Genomic DNA, 16,597 nt, shown 5'->3' on the forward strand with positions numbered 1-16,597 from the left:
ATATCCCCGTGGCTGTTCGGAATCTTTTTAAACAGAGATGGGAGTCGTCAAAAAGAGGAAATTAAAAGTAAATCAAAGTTGGATAACATAAATTGGCAGCGAATGGAGTGTGCGATGGCTGATCTTTGCAGATAACGCTGAAGAGAGCGAAGAGAGATTGCAGAAACTACGAAAAGCGTTTGCATGTGTTGGCAACCGGAAGAAATTGAGAGAGACTGTGAACATGAATAAGGTTGTAAAGGTAAAATGAAATCAGAAATATGGAGCAAATGATATTAACTTGGATGGTGGATGAATGGGGAGAGTAAATTTGCATGGGTATCTCATTGCAAATATAACAGGTGACTGCAGGATGGGAAAAGAAGTGAGTCATGGAAAAACAATTGAAGCAAGGAAGGCAACAGTGTGTGTGCGTGTGCGTGCGTGTGTGTGTGAAATATTGGGAATTTGCTTACAGCGTCAGCCGATGTCAGGGCGGGAATGTATGAAGGGACTGTTGAGCCAACTGCAAATGAAGGAGAAAGAGGCTGAAGCTGTGGCAGAAGAAGAACTGAAAGAGAGAGAAATGAGCAGATGCAATAGGGTGGTTAAAAAGGTAAACCTCTGGTGATAGGATGAATCAGTATTTCGAGACGGTTTGGTCATGTGGAAAGAATGGAGGACGGTAAATTAGTCGAAAAAGTGTATGGTATAATTCGGGAGTGCTAAGAGGGAGAAAGAGAAGACCTAGAAAGCGCTGGATAGATGGGTGTGAGACAGGTATCGGACAGGACGGGCCTCAGTATCCATGAAGCGAGCGAGCACGTGCAAAAGGAAGGCGAATGTCGTCCGTGTGCAGGGTGGTATGATGTGCTGCTAATAAGCTTCTGTGCAGGTGTATGGCGTAATTAAGGCTGGATACGTTTTTCATAGAGGACTCAGTAGGTTGCATATGAATAGGGTAGCGACCACTGTGCTGTCTTTTATACTTGGAACACCCTTTACAAATAGATATGGTCTAGCTTGAATATATACACACATATATATATATATATATGTATATATATATATATATATATATATATATATATATATATATATATATATATATATATATATATATGTATATATATATATATATATATATATATATATATATATATATATATATATATGTGTATATATAGACATATATATAAATTTTATATATATATTACAAATGCTAATGTTGTATGATTATATGACCCTTTTTTTATTCTTCATAAGATCCCTATGCCACCATCTCATATTGAAGAACATGTTACAGGAAGAATATTCTCTTTTTAGAAGGCCAAGTCTTCGTCAAGGTGAATAAGGAAATTATTTTGACCATTTTCTTTTCTGGAGAAGGAGGAGCGTTTTGCTTGGAGCGTCTGTCACTGTCACCCGAAAACCGTTTCAGCCACATCCTTCCTAAATAAAAGGTTTCTCAGCGGAGGTCAGATTAATATCTAGCGGAGGTTAGATTAATAACTGTGATTTACTTACGCATACCATAAAATGTAATGCATATAGCCTATGCACACATACACACACATCGTACACATATGTATAGACACACACAGGCACAAATACACACACACACACACACACACACACACATATATATATATATATATATATATATATATATATATATATATATATATATATATATATATATATATATATATATATATACACGTTCTACACATAGGAAGACTACTCCAATTAACATGGGTGAAACGAAGTTTGGTAACAGGTCATTTTCATCAACTACGTATCCATACAAATACACGGCCTTACCAGAATAACCTGCTTATAAGTTCAAATAAATTTATTTTCTGTAAAAGACCCTCCGAAACATACAGTGGAAAATTTGCCACACAGGAGAAGATATAATCAGTCTTCAGGGACGAAAACACGACCAAGGCGTTTCCATTTTTTTGCGACCGCCTCCCCTTAACCTAGACCTGCTAATGTCTAACTTATGGCAGCTATATTTATATGAAGCAGTGGGATTGTGGTGGGAGGGGTGATCGGGACGGGTGGTGCCGTTTGAAAATATAGGTGGCGATGGCACTGGCAGAGAGCGGGAAAGAAGTGAGGGAACCACACACAACCACAGTGCCACACTCGCGAGCTGCCTGCGTCGACCCGACCCCCTCCTTCCCACACCACCTCTCCCACTTCTTCTTCTTCTTCTTCTCCACCTGTATACAATATCTTGTGTTTACGGTTGGACGCGTGTATTGCGGTATACAAGTATCCCATTAAGCTACTCGCAACTGGCAACTTTGAACCTCAAGACTTTCTTATTCTGAACGGACAACCCAGACATTCAGATTCGCCATTCACTTCGATTGGGATGAAGGGAGTTGGATAATACATTGGACACCTACAAAGCTGAAATAGGACAATCATAAACTTCGTACGTCGACGGCACATTGCAATTTTCTCCGAGAGGGTTAAAGCATTTGCAAGTCTGAATTGTCAACTGAAATCCTTGTTCTCCCGGCTTGCTGGCTGTTGTTTGACATTAGAGAGACAGAGGAGCATTAGCGAAAAATTCTGCAAAAATATGATGGCAAGGTAACGCATTGCGGGCTCTCCGCAAATCTAAATCTCGTGGCCACGGCAAGCGAAAACTCGCTGCTGGTGTAAACTGAAAAGCAGTGTGCTCTGATACCAGAATATCTCGTAAATGGCCGGGGGCAGTTGCAGTTTCGCCGGGGACTCAGGAGGAGTGTTACTCAAGCAAGAAGTTCAGCGGGACATGGACACGACACTTGATCTTAAGGATGCAGACCTCTGATCTAGACTATCATCAATTTGTGCTGCAAACATTCTCTCTTTTCTTTTCCTTTATTTCAGTGACGGTCGAGATAAACTACAAAGAGCCGTCTTGTAAGGAGAGTACATATTGCAGTCTACGGGCAAGTACCTGAGTGCAAAGTCGAATCGAGTGCAAAAGCCAACGATTTCCGCACGAAAGACCTGTGACTGAAAAGTATCTTTATCAGTGCCAATCCGTAAAAGTGTTGCATACTTTTCACCTCGGCTAGAGGTGATAAAACCAGTTAAAGCCTTCTCAGTTGCTCGTTTTCTGAAAATTTCGACTATTTTCTAAAAGACCAGACAGTAAAAAGAAATCGTTGTAATGTTTGAGAGAAATAAATCGACATTGATGAAATGGTGGGCTGTAAGAATATCACGAGAGGACGCTAAGGCTTCCTGTTCAGTTAACATCATCAGGACATCAGCAAAGGAAAACCATTTAAAAGATAATTTTTTTTAAGAAATGAATGACCTTAAGGTGAGGATTTATTCCACAAGTTTAGAAAGGAAGAAGCTTGAAAATTTTTCCTTCATTTTAAAGACAAGTTCGACAGCATACATGATATAACTGGATAAAGTAGACAGCAACAAATATCTAACGCGCAGCAGTAATAAATATGGCAATGGTGGGCTCTGATTTATGTGGTCATCAAATCCTCTGCCTTCATAATTACCTTGTATCTCATAACGATCCGTAGCTTCAACTGTCCTTAGACTGTTGTTGACACTTTAACAGGAGGTCGTGCCAACTCGGGTCTCCAGTGTCACCAGCCCCAGGGTTTTCAGGGGCCTCGGGGGCGAGGGGGGCACAAAGCGAAACAATTGGCATCCGGCGGGGCCTGCTCAGATGGTGGCCCCAGCCTTCCTACCGGCGGCTTCCCCTTCCCAATGCACAACAGCTGCCCACAAACACATAGTCACTTAGGCCCCTCTACACGAGATCCCCAGTACACCCCTTCGGCCTTCGAGACGCTTGACATCGGCACACACAATAGGACGCCTCGACACAGGCGCTTCCCGAGGCATTTTGAACTTTTATTCATCTTGCAATCACGTCATCGTTGACTTCGGCGTTAAAAAGGAAATAGAATCATATCAAATAAAAAAGTTTTAAGAGAATTAGCAGGATTAGTGTTCATGGAAGTTGCAGATTGTGATAAAAAAAATCCGGGTAACTTGAAAAGGTGTCTGACTGTCTAATTCGTCAGCCAACACAAGGAGTTCATGTTAGTGAAGTGTTAACTTTAGCTGATATAAACATATGCCCTAAATTATAGGAGTGATATTCTAGGACTGTTTTGTGTTACGTGGAGTGCAAGTGTATAACAGGGCCAAACATATATTGTACTGAAAAAACTTACGCAAAACAAGAAGATTTAACAAAACCATGTGGATTCATCTTCAATAAAACATTCAGTGCATTCTAACCGATGACTAGACTAGATCATTCACTTTCCATTTAATTAACCACACAAACAGTTTGGGGCATAAACAAGTTCTAGTTAACAGAAAACTTTTGTTTTGAATTTTGAGATAATCTGCCGACAAGTGACGCTCGGTAATCATTTTATGTTTATATATGACTAATGGACAAATCAGAAAATAATAACTCCCCAATATAAAATGAGTAGAAAAATAAATTGACTACGGCGTTAGTTTCCACACTGGAGAGAATCTTCGTCCCCTGCCATTAGCGTAAGAAGCCTTGACGGAGAAGTGAGACTGCGAGCCCCCAACCCCAACCACTGTCAAAGATATAAATGTTGAGAAAGGCAGGAGAGACTCTGGGTTGCTCCATTGCGCAAAGGCGTACGAACCCAAACTTTGTAAGATGAATTTTATGTACTACAAAGGGTTCACCGAGGAAAAGAGTAGCTCCTCTCACACCGTGTTCAAGAAGAAGAAGGATATAAGGAAGAACAAAAGCGGATACCAACATGGACTTGAAGGTAAGCAGCGCATGTGCACAATTTGCCCCAGCGTTAAAAATAAAATCTTTTTCAATGACAACTCATACATAACTACACACAATTAACGCGATGCGAGTCTTTTGCGACAGTGAAGAGGGTTAATACATACACACACGTATGTACATTGACGTATATGTATGTGGCGTATGCCTTTACATGTGGTTGTGTATTTAATATGCTAATAACCTACGTTTACACATACAGATGTACTATAGCAAGAACCTTTACAATATGACAAAGGCACATTATTAATTTTATTTCTGTCCCCCCCCCACACATAAACACCACAAAACAAAACTAAAAAAAACACACACACACACACAAAAGAAAAACTACCCTATGTAAATGCCATACAACTAGTAGGATAACTTGGTTAACAAATATCTGGAACACACTAGTTGTCAAATGTCGAGCTTAACACTCCTGTTTATTCTTGCATATAATAATAATAATAATAATAATAATAATAATAATAATAATAATAATAATGATGATGAGAAGCGTTAGTTGCGCTGGCTACATACATTGTAGAAGTAATAGTGAATGCATTATCATCCCGAGCATCGTGCTCAACATCATTAGCATTATTAAATTACTATTACGATGATGACGCTGATTATGCTCACAATAGTAATAAAAATCACATAATTGACTAATAAAAATCACATCACTGACATTATCATTATTGTTACGTCTAAAGACTTAAATGATCAAATAATAATACAATGAACAACACACTAATTATGATGAATTATGTAGCAGACATCCAGCCACGCAACATAAACGGCTATAAACCTTGATGCCAGCGAGCTTTAGACCATTCATACACAAAACGACCCGTTTTCTTAGCTAAGTACCATTATTTAATTACATTAACTCACCTAATAAATTTCTTAAAAATCCCACAAATATCATTGCAAGGTGTGATGCCAGGTAACTGAATTAAATCAACTAATCAAGCGAGACACCAATTCTATATTTGTTCAAAACCTCAGTTCAACAATCTCTCTCTCTCTCTCTCTCTCTCTCTCTCTCTCTCTCTCTCTCTCTCTCTCTCTCTCTCTCTCTCTCCTACCGAGCTCTGGAATTCTATTTCTGTATATGTTTTTCCTCACGCAAGAGGGTGATTTATCGATTCCCTGCGCGTGAAGTCATACTCATTTTACCCCTCACTTCTTTCCTGTCGGGACAGGACATCATGTTGCCCGTACCATCGGCCTTTGCATAAAAAAAATAACGATATGTGATCGAAATATCTCGCTGATACAAGTTTTGGAAAGGTCCTGGTGTTCTTCATGAAAAGTACTTGAGATTTGCTTGCACCATTTGCTTTGTTTCTTTGCACGTAAAAGCGCGAAATAGATACGAAAAAATATTGTAGTCGTAATAAAAGGATGCGACGCATCAATTGTTTAGATATGAGAGAGAGGTAACAGGGAAAATGCTCGCTTTAAACCTAACATGAAGGCAATCGAATCTGCTTCGTACTGTAGCTTTATGCAGATTACCAGCCATCTAATAAGATCTTTGAATTTAGTTGGAAAGCAGAACTTCCGAAAAGTCTAGATCATTTTCCTATGGTGTAATATATACTTATTGCTGAGGCTGTGTCCAAGAAAAGTAGTCCTAAAGATGTGGCAGGATTACGTGAAACTGAGTCACTTCTAAGACTTAAGCTTAAAGTAATGTACAAAGGAGACTGTTGGGATTAGCGAGCGTATCTTCTGTACACTAAAATCCCAAAGAAGACTCTTGATCGCAAGCGATTAGGTCTGTTTCATGTTTTAAAAGTCGAAAAATGACAAAGACAACATCAGATTGTTGCCACATTGCAGACGACAGATTGTTCATACTTGAAGTACTGATTAGAAATACGTGACGCTAATTTCATTTTATCGTATTCAAACAAAATTATTATTCATAATGAGAGCATATTCATAAGGAGCTCGCCAAAAGGATCACTCGGTGAGTTGACTGAAGATGAACTTGACAAGTAAAAAGTTAGGAAACTATATTCTCCCATAACTGGTAATTAAGAAATGCTAGAAAATTTAAATAAAAGGGAAATGGCATTTTGGAGGAATATTACATTATCTCCTAAATTTAAAAAAAAAAAAAAAATCTGCAATCGTGACAGAAAGACTGTTTCACAGTTTTTTAATATATGGGATATGAATTCTAAGGTACTACTGTGAACTGAACAGTGTATATTAACACCGTATATCTTTTGAGTGTTTTGTCTCATTTTCTGTCTTCTACCTCTGGTCCATTGGCTTTGGTATGCCCCCATCCAGCTGTCCAGCATCTTGAGCTTTACCTTGCTTCACTTTTCTCCTCTCATTTAAAAACAAAATCTATCAGTTGGGCAAACCATAAGAGTCTAAAAATATGGCTCTTGGTCTCTAAACTCCTCTACAGATGTGATAATTACAACAAGTAGCCGGCAGTTCTTCCTATACTGGAGATCAATAGTCATGGACGTTCATCAAGGTAATGTCTTTGAAGCAAGATCATGTGCAACCTCAATTTCTACCTTTTATAGAGGACCATTGTGCTTTTTGGGTCAGTAGCAACTGGAGGCGATAAAAAAAGGCTGCCTGCTGAATTAGACCTTACAGAATATGGCCAAGCTGGTTATCCTCCGATAATCGTACTGTAAATCATAAACAATATTGTGCAAAGGGAGCCCTTCTTATCATTCAAGCAATCTTGCCTAAAAGACCATCAACCTAGGACCGATTCTTAGATGAACAATTGTTTTTGAACTTGCTAAAGTCGCCTTGAATCCGTAAATTTTCCTTTCTGCTAAACCGAAAGACCCACAAAACCATTTCAGAATAAATAACAGTCCTTCGAAAGCTCATTCATTATTTTTTTCAAGGATTTTGTGGAATTTTTTGTAGGGCAAATTTATATAAATTTCAAAATCATTGAAAAATGGAAGGTCATTAAGTCTAAGAAATCACTCGTAATGATGAATACAGTATATAAAGAGAATTTGTAACGTGAAAGGAACAAACACAGGTAAGAATATGGAACTTATTAACAACCTAAATGCCTATTCATCTCACAGCATCCATACATAATTTCCTTTGTAATCTAAAAAAAAAAAAGCAAACAAAGAAATCTGAAGCGAAAGTATAAAGGAAAATGAAAACAGAACTGGATTTTTTTCACCGCATACCAACACAAGTGTTTATTGCCAACATCCCGTAAACCTTACCTAACAAAAAAACTTCTACCTTCTTTGTATCGGCGAACCCTCATTCAGTGCTAAATACAATGGTTTTCTTTTGACTAAAATGCTACTAACCCGAACATCCCTTGCCATAATTATTTTCTGTGATTGTTATATCGTTTTTATGCCCTATTAATAAAAAGCTAGCTTCAAGGCTTCTTCGGAAAATTATTTGATGCTAACATAACCTCCTTCCTCGTGGCTTCAAACCGACAACCACAGAAGCAGTAGGTGTTCGTCTCCTCTATCTCCTCCACAGCTGACGAATTACTGTAAGCGTCGACCTCCTGCTTCAGTGGTAGACGGTTTGAATCTCTAAGGAAGAAGGTTATCGTTAGCATCTGTTTTCAGGCAATGCTGCCTGCTTGCAAATTAATTTGTGGAATCGACTTCAAAATTTGCAAAATATTTTTATTTCTGCATGATTTATTTTTCACTTGAAGGTACCGCAAGGTATCTTAAAGTATTCCAAGAAATAGTTATCAGCTTATATAGATAATAAGAATGTTGCTTGATTCTAGTAGAGAGAAGTGGTGAAAAAAAGTGCAAATGGTGATTCAAGCAACAGATTTGGCATGAGAACTCTTATTATTCCCATAAATCGAAACCAACCTCCAGCTACCTTAACATGTGGCTGTTTCCAAGACGGCTGACATCTTTTCCAAAATGGTGGCAAATTTGCTCTATATTCTATATATTTCCATTCCATAAGCCTGAAAAACCACATACTGTCCGTATAATGATTGTGAATTCATATTTTGGTATTCTTACTGACATTAGGAGATCAATTGAGCCCACCTTTCCAATATACCCACCATTTTTACCAAGTGCAGCTGTGGAGAGCTGTGCAGCTAAGTCCAGAGTTGTAGAATTTGACTTGCCATGGCATTCCTTCTTACATCCACTTTTATTCAGTTCTTGGCAAGAATCTGTTGCTGCTGACATATCTGACCATTATGGAAGCCAGGCACCACCAGTCTGTTGCCATCCCCAATGTCTTCGACTGGGAATGGCTGGACAATATACTAAAGACTGGCTCCAAATGTTTCCTGCTTGAAAGGCAGCTCTCTTGTAATGCTTAAGAGCAACCCTCGTAGTGGAAATGCAACCATAAGCTCCTTGCTCCCTTGCAAATAAATCAAATCTAGCCCTATTAACATCTGTATTTGAACTGCTTCTGTTATGCATTAGCACCACAAATTCTTCAATGATTCGCAAATCTTCATCTACAACTGCTGGTGTTGAGCTTACTTTGGTGAAGGTGGGTGTGGCATACTGAAACATAGTCCATGTTTGCCATTCAGACTTCTTCACCTTTCCATGAAAGGCAGACACTGTCGCGCCCATTAAATGGATAAAATAAAAAGGAAGAGCGTAGGCTATTGGCTGCTGCAATTTCATTGATAGGTATGCACCTCATGTCTTTTCCACTTCCAAATCTAATTCATAGTTTATCCAAACCAATTTTTTTTATGCTACATGCTGCTAAGACGACAATGTCAGTGTCTGAACTTTCATATGGTTGCACTTGAGATGTCTTCATGCTTTGCATCATATGCAGCATGCAAAAAGGCTCTAGCATCTGCTTCTTCATGAGTACAGCCTTGTAGATCAGCAGTGTCCTGTTCAACTTTCCTACAAAGTGCAGCATCTCTTTGGTGAAAATAATGCATGTTGTATCATCTGCTTGAGATGAAACAATTATGTCTGCCAAAGAAGCAAGTAGTTCCGTTTTGTTCTGGTCATTCCTGAGGAAGCTGGCCCAATTGCCCAGAGTTTTTGCAGTGCTGATCATACTGTGGCAAACTTCTGTACCTCTTTTCTGTCTTGTTTGTGTTTTCATGCCTTTTTCTCTATATACATCAAATACGATGTGTGCTTGTTTGTATTTCAATTCATCTTTTGCATAGGACTCATATGTAGGTCCTTTTGTTGGTCTCAGAGCATTTATAAGTGCTCCACCATCCATTATAATAAAATTAGCAGCAGGTTCTTTGTCATAGATGTCTGATGCCTGCTGTGCTAGTGGGGGCAGTAGCTGTGACTTGACGCCCAGATGCCTCTGCCCATTCTGTGTCAGTGATGATTGGAAAATTAGATTTTCATGTCGAAAGAATACATTTGTTATATTGTCTGTTCTGGTATGCGATGAAGAAGCTTTAGAACAGATATTGGTCTTCCTTTATGGTCTGCAGTGACTGTTTGTGCTTGGACTCTGTAGCAGGCATCTTGCAGCTGAACAGTAAAATTCTGTTCTTGTGAACATGCTCATAGAACCAGCTTGGTGTCTTTAGTCTCTCGGTGAAGTTTGTGAACTGTGCCTCTCCAAGGGTCTTCACAGATCTCAAGGATTCATTAACTTTGCTTTCCATAATCTCATGACTGTCTGGCACAATCAAATCCAATGAATCTTCCTCAAAAGGGTTATCCATTTCTTTGAATACTTTTCTTAGATTCTCAGCTATTTCAAGAAACCTTTTCTGCACACTTTAAGTTTCATCATGATGCTTTCCTTCAGATTTTGTATCAGCATCTCTTCTAGTCTCACACTCATCAGTCAGGTGGCTTACTTCAGACTCATCAGTCAGGTGGCTTACTTCAGTACTAGTCATTGTCCACCTTTTGAGAGCATCTGTATCTTCAAATAGGCCAATGGCTCCACTGTCTCCTTTACACATGAGCATTATTCTGCTCATGTGCTGGGTCTACATCCATTGAAGAAAAAGGCGAGTGGATTCAACAAATGTGTCACTTTGGAGAGTCTCCATATCTTTCAAATGAACTGAAAGCCATCTGGCATAATGTACATGGTTAAGGGCAAAGAAGAAAGGAATGTGTGCCTGCAGTACATCTTAGTACAAGCTGAAATTTGACTCCTGGTATGACCTGATGAAAATGAAAACTAAAAGTTCTTGTTGAAGCACAAGATTCCGAAAACAGAATTGTGAACACTCTGACTCTCGTTATCTGATCCAGCTTTCAAAGCTTAACTCACTTTCTTCTTCTGCTTCCTGGATATATGTCATATAGGTGATTTTGTGCAGCTGATATAAACTGCAGGCTGCATGTGAAGAAAAGGTAAATGAATCAGCTGTTCTAGCAGTAGCTATTTCTGCCTCAGCAAGAGCACCATTCCAACCACTGTCTCTCAAGAAATCACCAAGAATTTTGCATGCTACCATTTCTAAATGCAGCCCTCCAAACATGATACCCATATCACCATACTGCAAAGGCCATTCGTACTGAATTTTCTTGTCAATTGCAAATAGTGGCTGATCAGCTGCTAGAACTGGGGTTTGACCAGGAATGAAATATCCATGGCATGTTTAATCATTGCAACCGAATGAGCTGACTCTTGAAAAAGAGGTAACATTGATGGCTCGTCACTGGTCACTTATGAGAAGCATGATGTGCTGTCCAAGATATGGATACAACATTTCCACTCTTGTCCAACAGCCTGACTTTCTCAACCCATTCATACTCAAGAGAAATGTATATAGATAGCATAAACTGTTGGTGTCCTACACTTCCACTGGATGAAGTGGGGGCGGGGGGAAAAAGGAATGTTCATGTTTAAAGTGAGCAAGTGAGGCATTTTTGTAATATTCCAGAAGATAAGGTGCTTATTTTACTTTGTTCCCCTCTGGCTGATTTGGGCCAAGTTTCTGACCTCACTCTTGTTATCATTGCTTGGACACTGAAACAAAGGCATGCCTGTCCCATGGAGGGATGTTTGTGCTGTTGTGGCACTTGGATTATGGTCCAGACTGTCAATTGACAGCACATTTGTAAAGAGCACTTTTCTTAGTGTAGTGGGACAAACTACTACTTTCTCCACAACACTTACTACAACTACTTCCAACCATTTTGTCAATTCCAGAACCTATTGTAGTTGATGCTGATTCCATGTTGATGAGTTTTACCAATTAACTGATGCTTTCCTGCGAAAACCAGGAGACGGGTATATTTGAAACAAAGGTTTGATTGACCTGGAATGTCTGGTAACTGCTGCAGATGCTGGTCTCCCAACCTTTTCAAGTGCAAAAATTATGCTAAAGCCAGATCAGTAGATGTTGATCCACATTTAAGCAGGGATTATACACTGTATCTCCACCTTTTTGCAGTACACTTGCAAATTCCAGCAAATTTGGTGGCATATATTCACTTCAAGTGTCTGCTGTTAAGGTTCCATCAAATTCTGTCTCATGTTCACATCTATTTCCTCAATATCTTAGCTGCTTTGGCAACGATTAGTGCATCACTGTAGTCACATGATGTGGCTAGGGCTTCTCCCACTTTTGCCCTGTAGGCAAGCCAAATCTCTCTTCCCTTACTGAAGGCCTCCAATTTTGGGATATGGGCAAGCATCTGTTCCTTCAATGATGTTCGGTGCACAAAGGAAGCATCAACATTTAGCTGTTCCAGTCTTTGTTTGTACAAATCATACAGTTCTACCATCATGAAATAGCAGCATCCATCTGTAATCAACCGCTTCTCTAATATTTACATCTCAAGTTCAGCAAAAGCATGGGAACATGCTTTAAGTCTGTACTGCACATAATTATCTCCAGTATTTTGAGAATTCAGCCAAGCTCTTTTCCTGTTATATATACCTGTCAGACAAGATGAGTGATATGGTGCTGGAGAACAATATCTCCAGCACTAAGCTTGACCTAAAGTTTCTCCTCTAGCAAGTTGATGCACATCACTGCAGCTTTTCATGTTAAGGCAATGTCATGGCCAATTGTAAATCTTTGATTGGTGATGTTTTGTCACAAATAAAGCAGATTCCTTTTTTCTCAGTCTTAGATTCCTCTGCACCTTCTTCGCCTGCCTTTTAGTACTGCATGTGAATTTTGCACAAGGGGCATCATCTCTTTCTTTTGTCTTGCACAATGACTTCCTTTTCCTTTCCTGTCTTGTGGTTTTGAACTTGAGCACACATGATTCATGGTATTTATCTTTGTTCTTATCAAGGGTCTGCTGGCTTCCGCCACCTTTGTCAAGCCTTTTGTGATCAAATGGCATAGGCATTACATTTCAGTTGTAAAATTCAGAAATGTTTGCAGCAAGGGAATATAGCCAGCACCAGATGAAGCCACTAGTCTTTCACGTGAGTCCTCTTGGCACATGCAACAAAGCTTCTAGTAATTCTTACTATCTCCCTTTAGGGAAGAAGTGATTTCAAAGATTTTCTTGCCATTGCTTTTGTTCTATAGGCTGAGGGTTTAACCTTTAATTGCCTACACAATACACATGTACTTTCAGATATGGGATACAACTAGGCTCCTAACCCTAGCCCAGTTATTCATCCAGGGCTATTTAATTCCTGTGTGATCTGTACACCTTCCAGAATAATATAGCCCTGTCTTTGGCTTAGCTCTCCAGCTATGGCACATCCTGTCAATTCAGGTGAGGCTGTTTAACTTTGAGCTGAGGCCAGCTAAACAGTATTTGGGAAACTAATGACACAGCTACCATTAGCTAGCACTGAACCCCATGCTGAGTCTGGCAGCCACAGTGTCAACTAGTCTACCCTGGGAGCACACTGACACAACACCATTACGCTGTTATATTGAGCTAATTTCCCCTTTTTTTTCAAATGAAGATGAAAATGAGTTAAGGGCTTAATTAATTTCCAACCTACAACAACAAACTAGTAAAGCTGTAGTTACCCAAAATTCATGTATTAAGTGACTTTTACTGACTACATGAACTATATGAAATATGTGGTTTTTTGGCAGCTATTTTGGACATAGTGACTACCACCCTTAATATTTCTAGGCAACAAAATTATGTGTCTGAGTATTTAAAGGCTCTCTTTCAATAGTATAACGAACTGAGAGTCACTGAGGAATTCCAGTGTAATTAAGAAATTAAATGTCAATATTCATATATCCACAAGAAGCCATTTTGAAAACCTGCCAGCTATCTTGGAAAATGGCAAAATTTTGTGTGGCCTGTGTTGATTATGAGAAAGAAAGCCAAGAAGAACTGTTGGTCAGAATTTTATGCTTGTATCACCATTTGCACTTTTTTCCCCATTACTTGGAGTTACCCAGTCCACTAAGCAAGCAATCAGGGTGCAAGAGAGAAAATCTTTATTAGTGTATGTTGGTACCAAATGACATAGGATCACATTGTCACTAAGAGATAAGATACACATATTAAATTTTCCCATAATAGGAGAAATTTTTAATCATGAGAGAAATATAGCAATTCTTGACAGCTTTAAAAGAGAGATATAGTGTAAGGAAATATACAAGAACAGAGTGAGATAGACTTATTTGCAGAAACTGGCCTATTCTGACCAGCCAAGTGGAAGGAGGTTTAGCAACAAGTTATTGACATGTGGACTGGGAAAACTAATGACAGGTAAATCCACGAGAGTATAGGACAGCTTCATGATTGGCTGCCGAAGTCGGTGGCTAAGCTTATGAAGCTTTATTGGGTTCCCACCCAAAATAAGGCAAAAAAATTATATTCCAGTATGCAGATCATTACAAATGATTATATGTGACTATGTATAAATTACAAGAAACACATAATTAAAATATACATTTTAAAGATAACTTCACAGATAACTTATTAGGAAGATGGCTTTCTGGATACTTATATGACATTATAGATTGCTATTTACAAGAAATTATTTTGTTTACAGTTTTTTCAGTGATCGAACTTGGTGTCTTTATTTGGACAGGTGACAGGGGAGGGGGGGTTACTTTGTTGACTGCCAGGTAAGTGGAGACCCAGTGTTCCTATCAGTGAAGATGGTTGCTTGAATGCCTTTTCTTTTTGAGGACAGGGTAAGACCCCCTGTATAAGGTCATTAGTGAAGGCTTGGCCATTTTTGCATATGAATAAGAAATGGCATGTGTGGCAGCTTCTTGGCAAGTATTGTTTCTTTGTATACTGAAGGTTTCCATGTAAGGAAGGTAACTCCCAGTGACCATTCAGAGTCTTGAGACCTCTTCTCCAGGTTGAAAATGGGTTTTTGGGTGAAGTACTCACCTGGAACATAAAGCATTACATCGAATATCATTCCAGCAAGAGAGATGTTGATTTCTTCCTCTGGAAAAGAGTGGAGGCTAAATAGGACCCAAGGTAGTTGCAATTTCTATTCTGAGCCACTGCATCTGCATCTGATGGTAATGGTAGCTTTGAGAGGGCAGGCGGTTCTTTACCATACTGTTAGCAGCAGGGTTGTAAGCAGTGGCATGATGGATTCTGAACCCCATTAATTTGGCATGGGTGGTCCATATCTCAGAGGTGGGGACTGGTCCTTGATCAGAGGCTATATCATCAGATATGCTGGAATGGCTTACCCAGCTGTTGAGGAGTGCCTTAGTGCAGGGGTGTGATGTTGCCTCTGACACTGGTGTCACCTCTGGCCATCATGTGGAGCATACTGTAGACATGACAATGTATCTGAAGCCTTCAGATGGATAGGATGCCCACCATATCGACATGGAGATGACCAAAATGATGTTGAGGATGTGGAAAATCGACAATGCCAGATTCCAAGGGGCATGTTCTTTTGCTTGTTTGGCACCTGAGGCATTGTGTTCCAAGTTTTCCTGTTTTCCTAATTACATTTAATTCTGACAGTTCATATTTATGTACTTGGGGGACAAAGCCATCAATGACTTTGTTAGCAGCAGAGTATGACTTATGGGTCCACTAATCACCAGGGGCATTTATGAATACTATGTTAGGCCTACTGGGCTAATGGAAGACGACCTCAGTCTCTCACGGGAGAACAAAGCCAGAACCTGAGCACCATGCTGAGTCCATTAGTGGTATTTTTTGTAGCGGAAGGCATGACTGTATTAATTCCATTTATCACCTTGGTTTGTAGGAATACTACAATGGATCCACTAGGTTGGTGGAGGATGACCTTAAGCCCTTGAGGGAGAGCAAAGCCAGAACTTAAGCACCATATTCAGTCCGTTAGTGGTTTCTTTTTTAACATGTTGTGGCCATACTGAGTCTGTTCATCACTAGGATAAAAACCATGCTGGTCTACCAGTTGCTCTGGAAGGTCACTAGTGTAAGGAAAGGGACAGAAACTGGACTATTTTGATAGAGCATGCAGACATACAACTAAGTGAAAGGTCATTAACATGTGGAGGGAAAACTAGGGACAGGTAAATCCGTGACATTGGGGGCCAGGGGGGCGAAGGCAGGGTAGCTTTTTGACTAGCTGCCAAAGCTGGCGGATAAGCCAGATTTTGGCGGCTTTGGAAGCTTTACACTAGAAAGAGCAGCTATGATAAGACTTTTAATCAGGAGTTTTAGGAGGAAAAGTTTGATGAGACGAGATGATGTATGCCTGAATTAGCTGAGGTTACAAATAAGTTAAGTGAGGAACAGTCAAAGATGTAAGTCAAAGAAATGATTTTGGTTGGAGGACCTCAAAGAGGAAGAAGTTACTATATACAGGAGGACTTGAAGGATTTGAGGTAAATATCAGATATACTGGATATGTCATATGAGCTATTTGTTAAACAGTTAAGTACCATTTGTCAATTGCAGAGGAGGTTAGTGTCTCTTA

The 16,597-nt window shown here is 39.5% G+C and overlaps 1 protein-coding gene across 2 annotated transcripts in view; it reads left to right on the top strand.

Moving 5' to 3' along the window:
* Positions 1-2,013: 2,013 nt before the first annotated feature.
* LOC136843766 (uncharacterized) overlaps positions 2,014-16,597 on the top strand; it is a 164,817-nt gene continuing 150,233 nt past the window's right edge. The window contains exon 1 of one of the 2 annotated variants that reach the window (XM_067112444.1): positions 2,014-4,784. In XM_067112444.1, the coding sequence (XP_066968545.1) occupies positions 4,667-4,784 (118 nt within the window). In that variant the 5' untranslated portion in view covers positions 2,014-4,666. The remainder of the gene's footprint in view (positions 4,785-16,597) is intronic. The other variant, XM_067112443.1, reaches the window with a different exon arrangement.

The sequence above is a fragment of the Macrobrachium rosenbergii genome, chromosome 12 (genome assembly GCF_040412425.1).
Source record: "Macrobrachium rosenbergii isolate ZJJX-2024 chromosome 12, ASM4041242v1, whole genome shotgun sequence".
NCBI classification, from domain to species: domain Eukaryota; kingdom Metazoa; phylum Arthropoda; class Malacostraca; order Decapoda; family Palaemonidae; genus Macrobrachium; species Macrobrachium rosenbergii.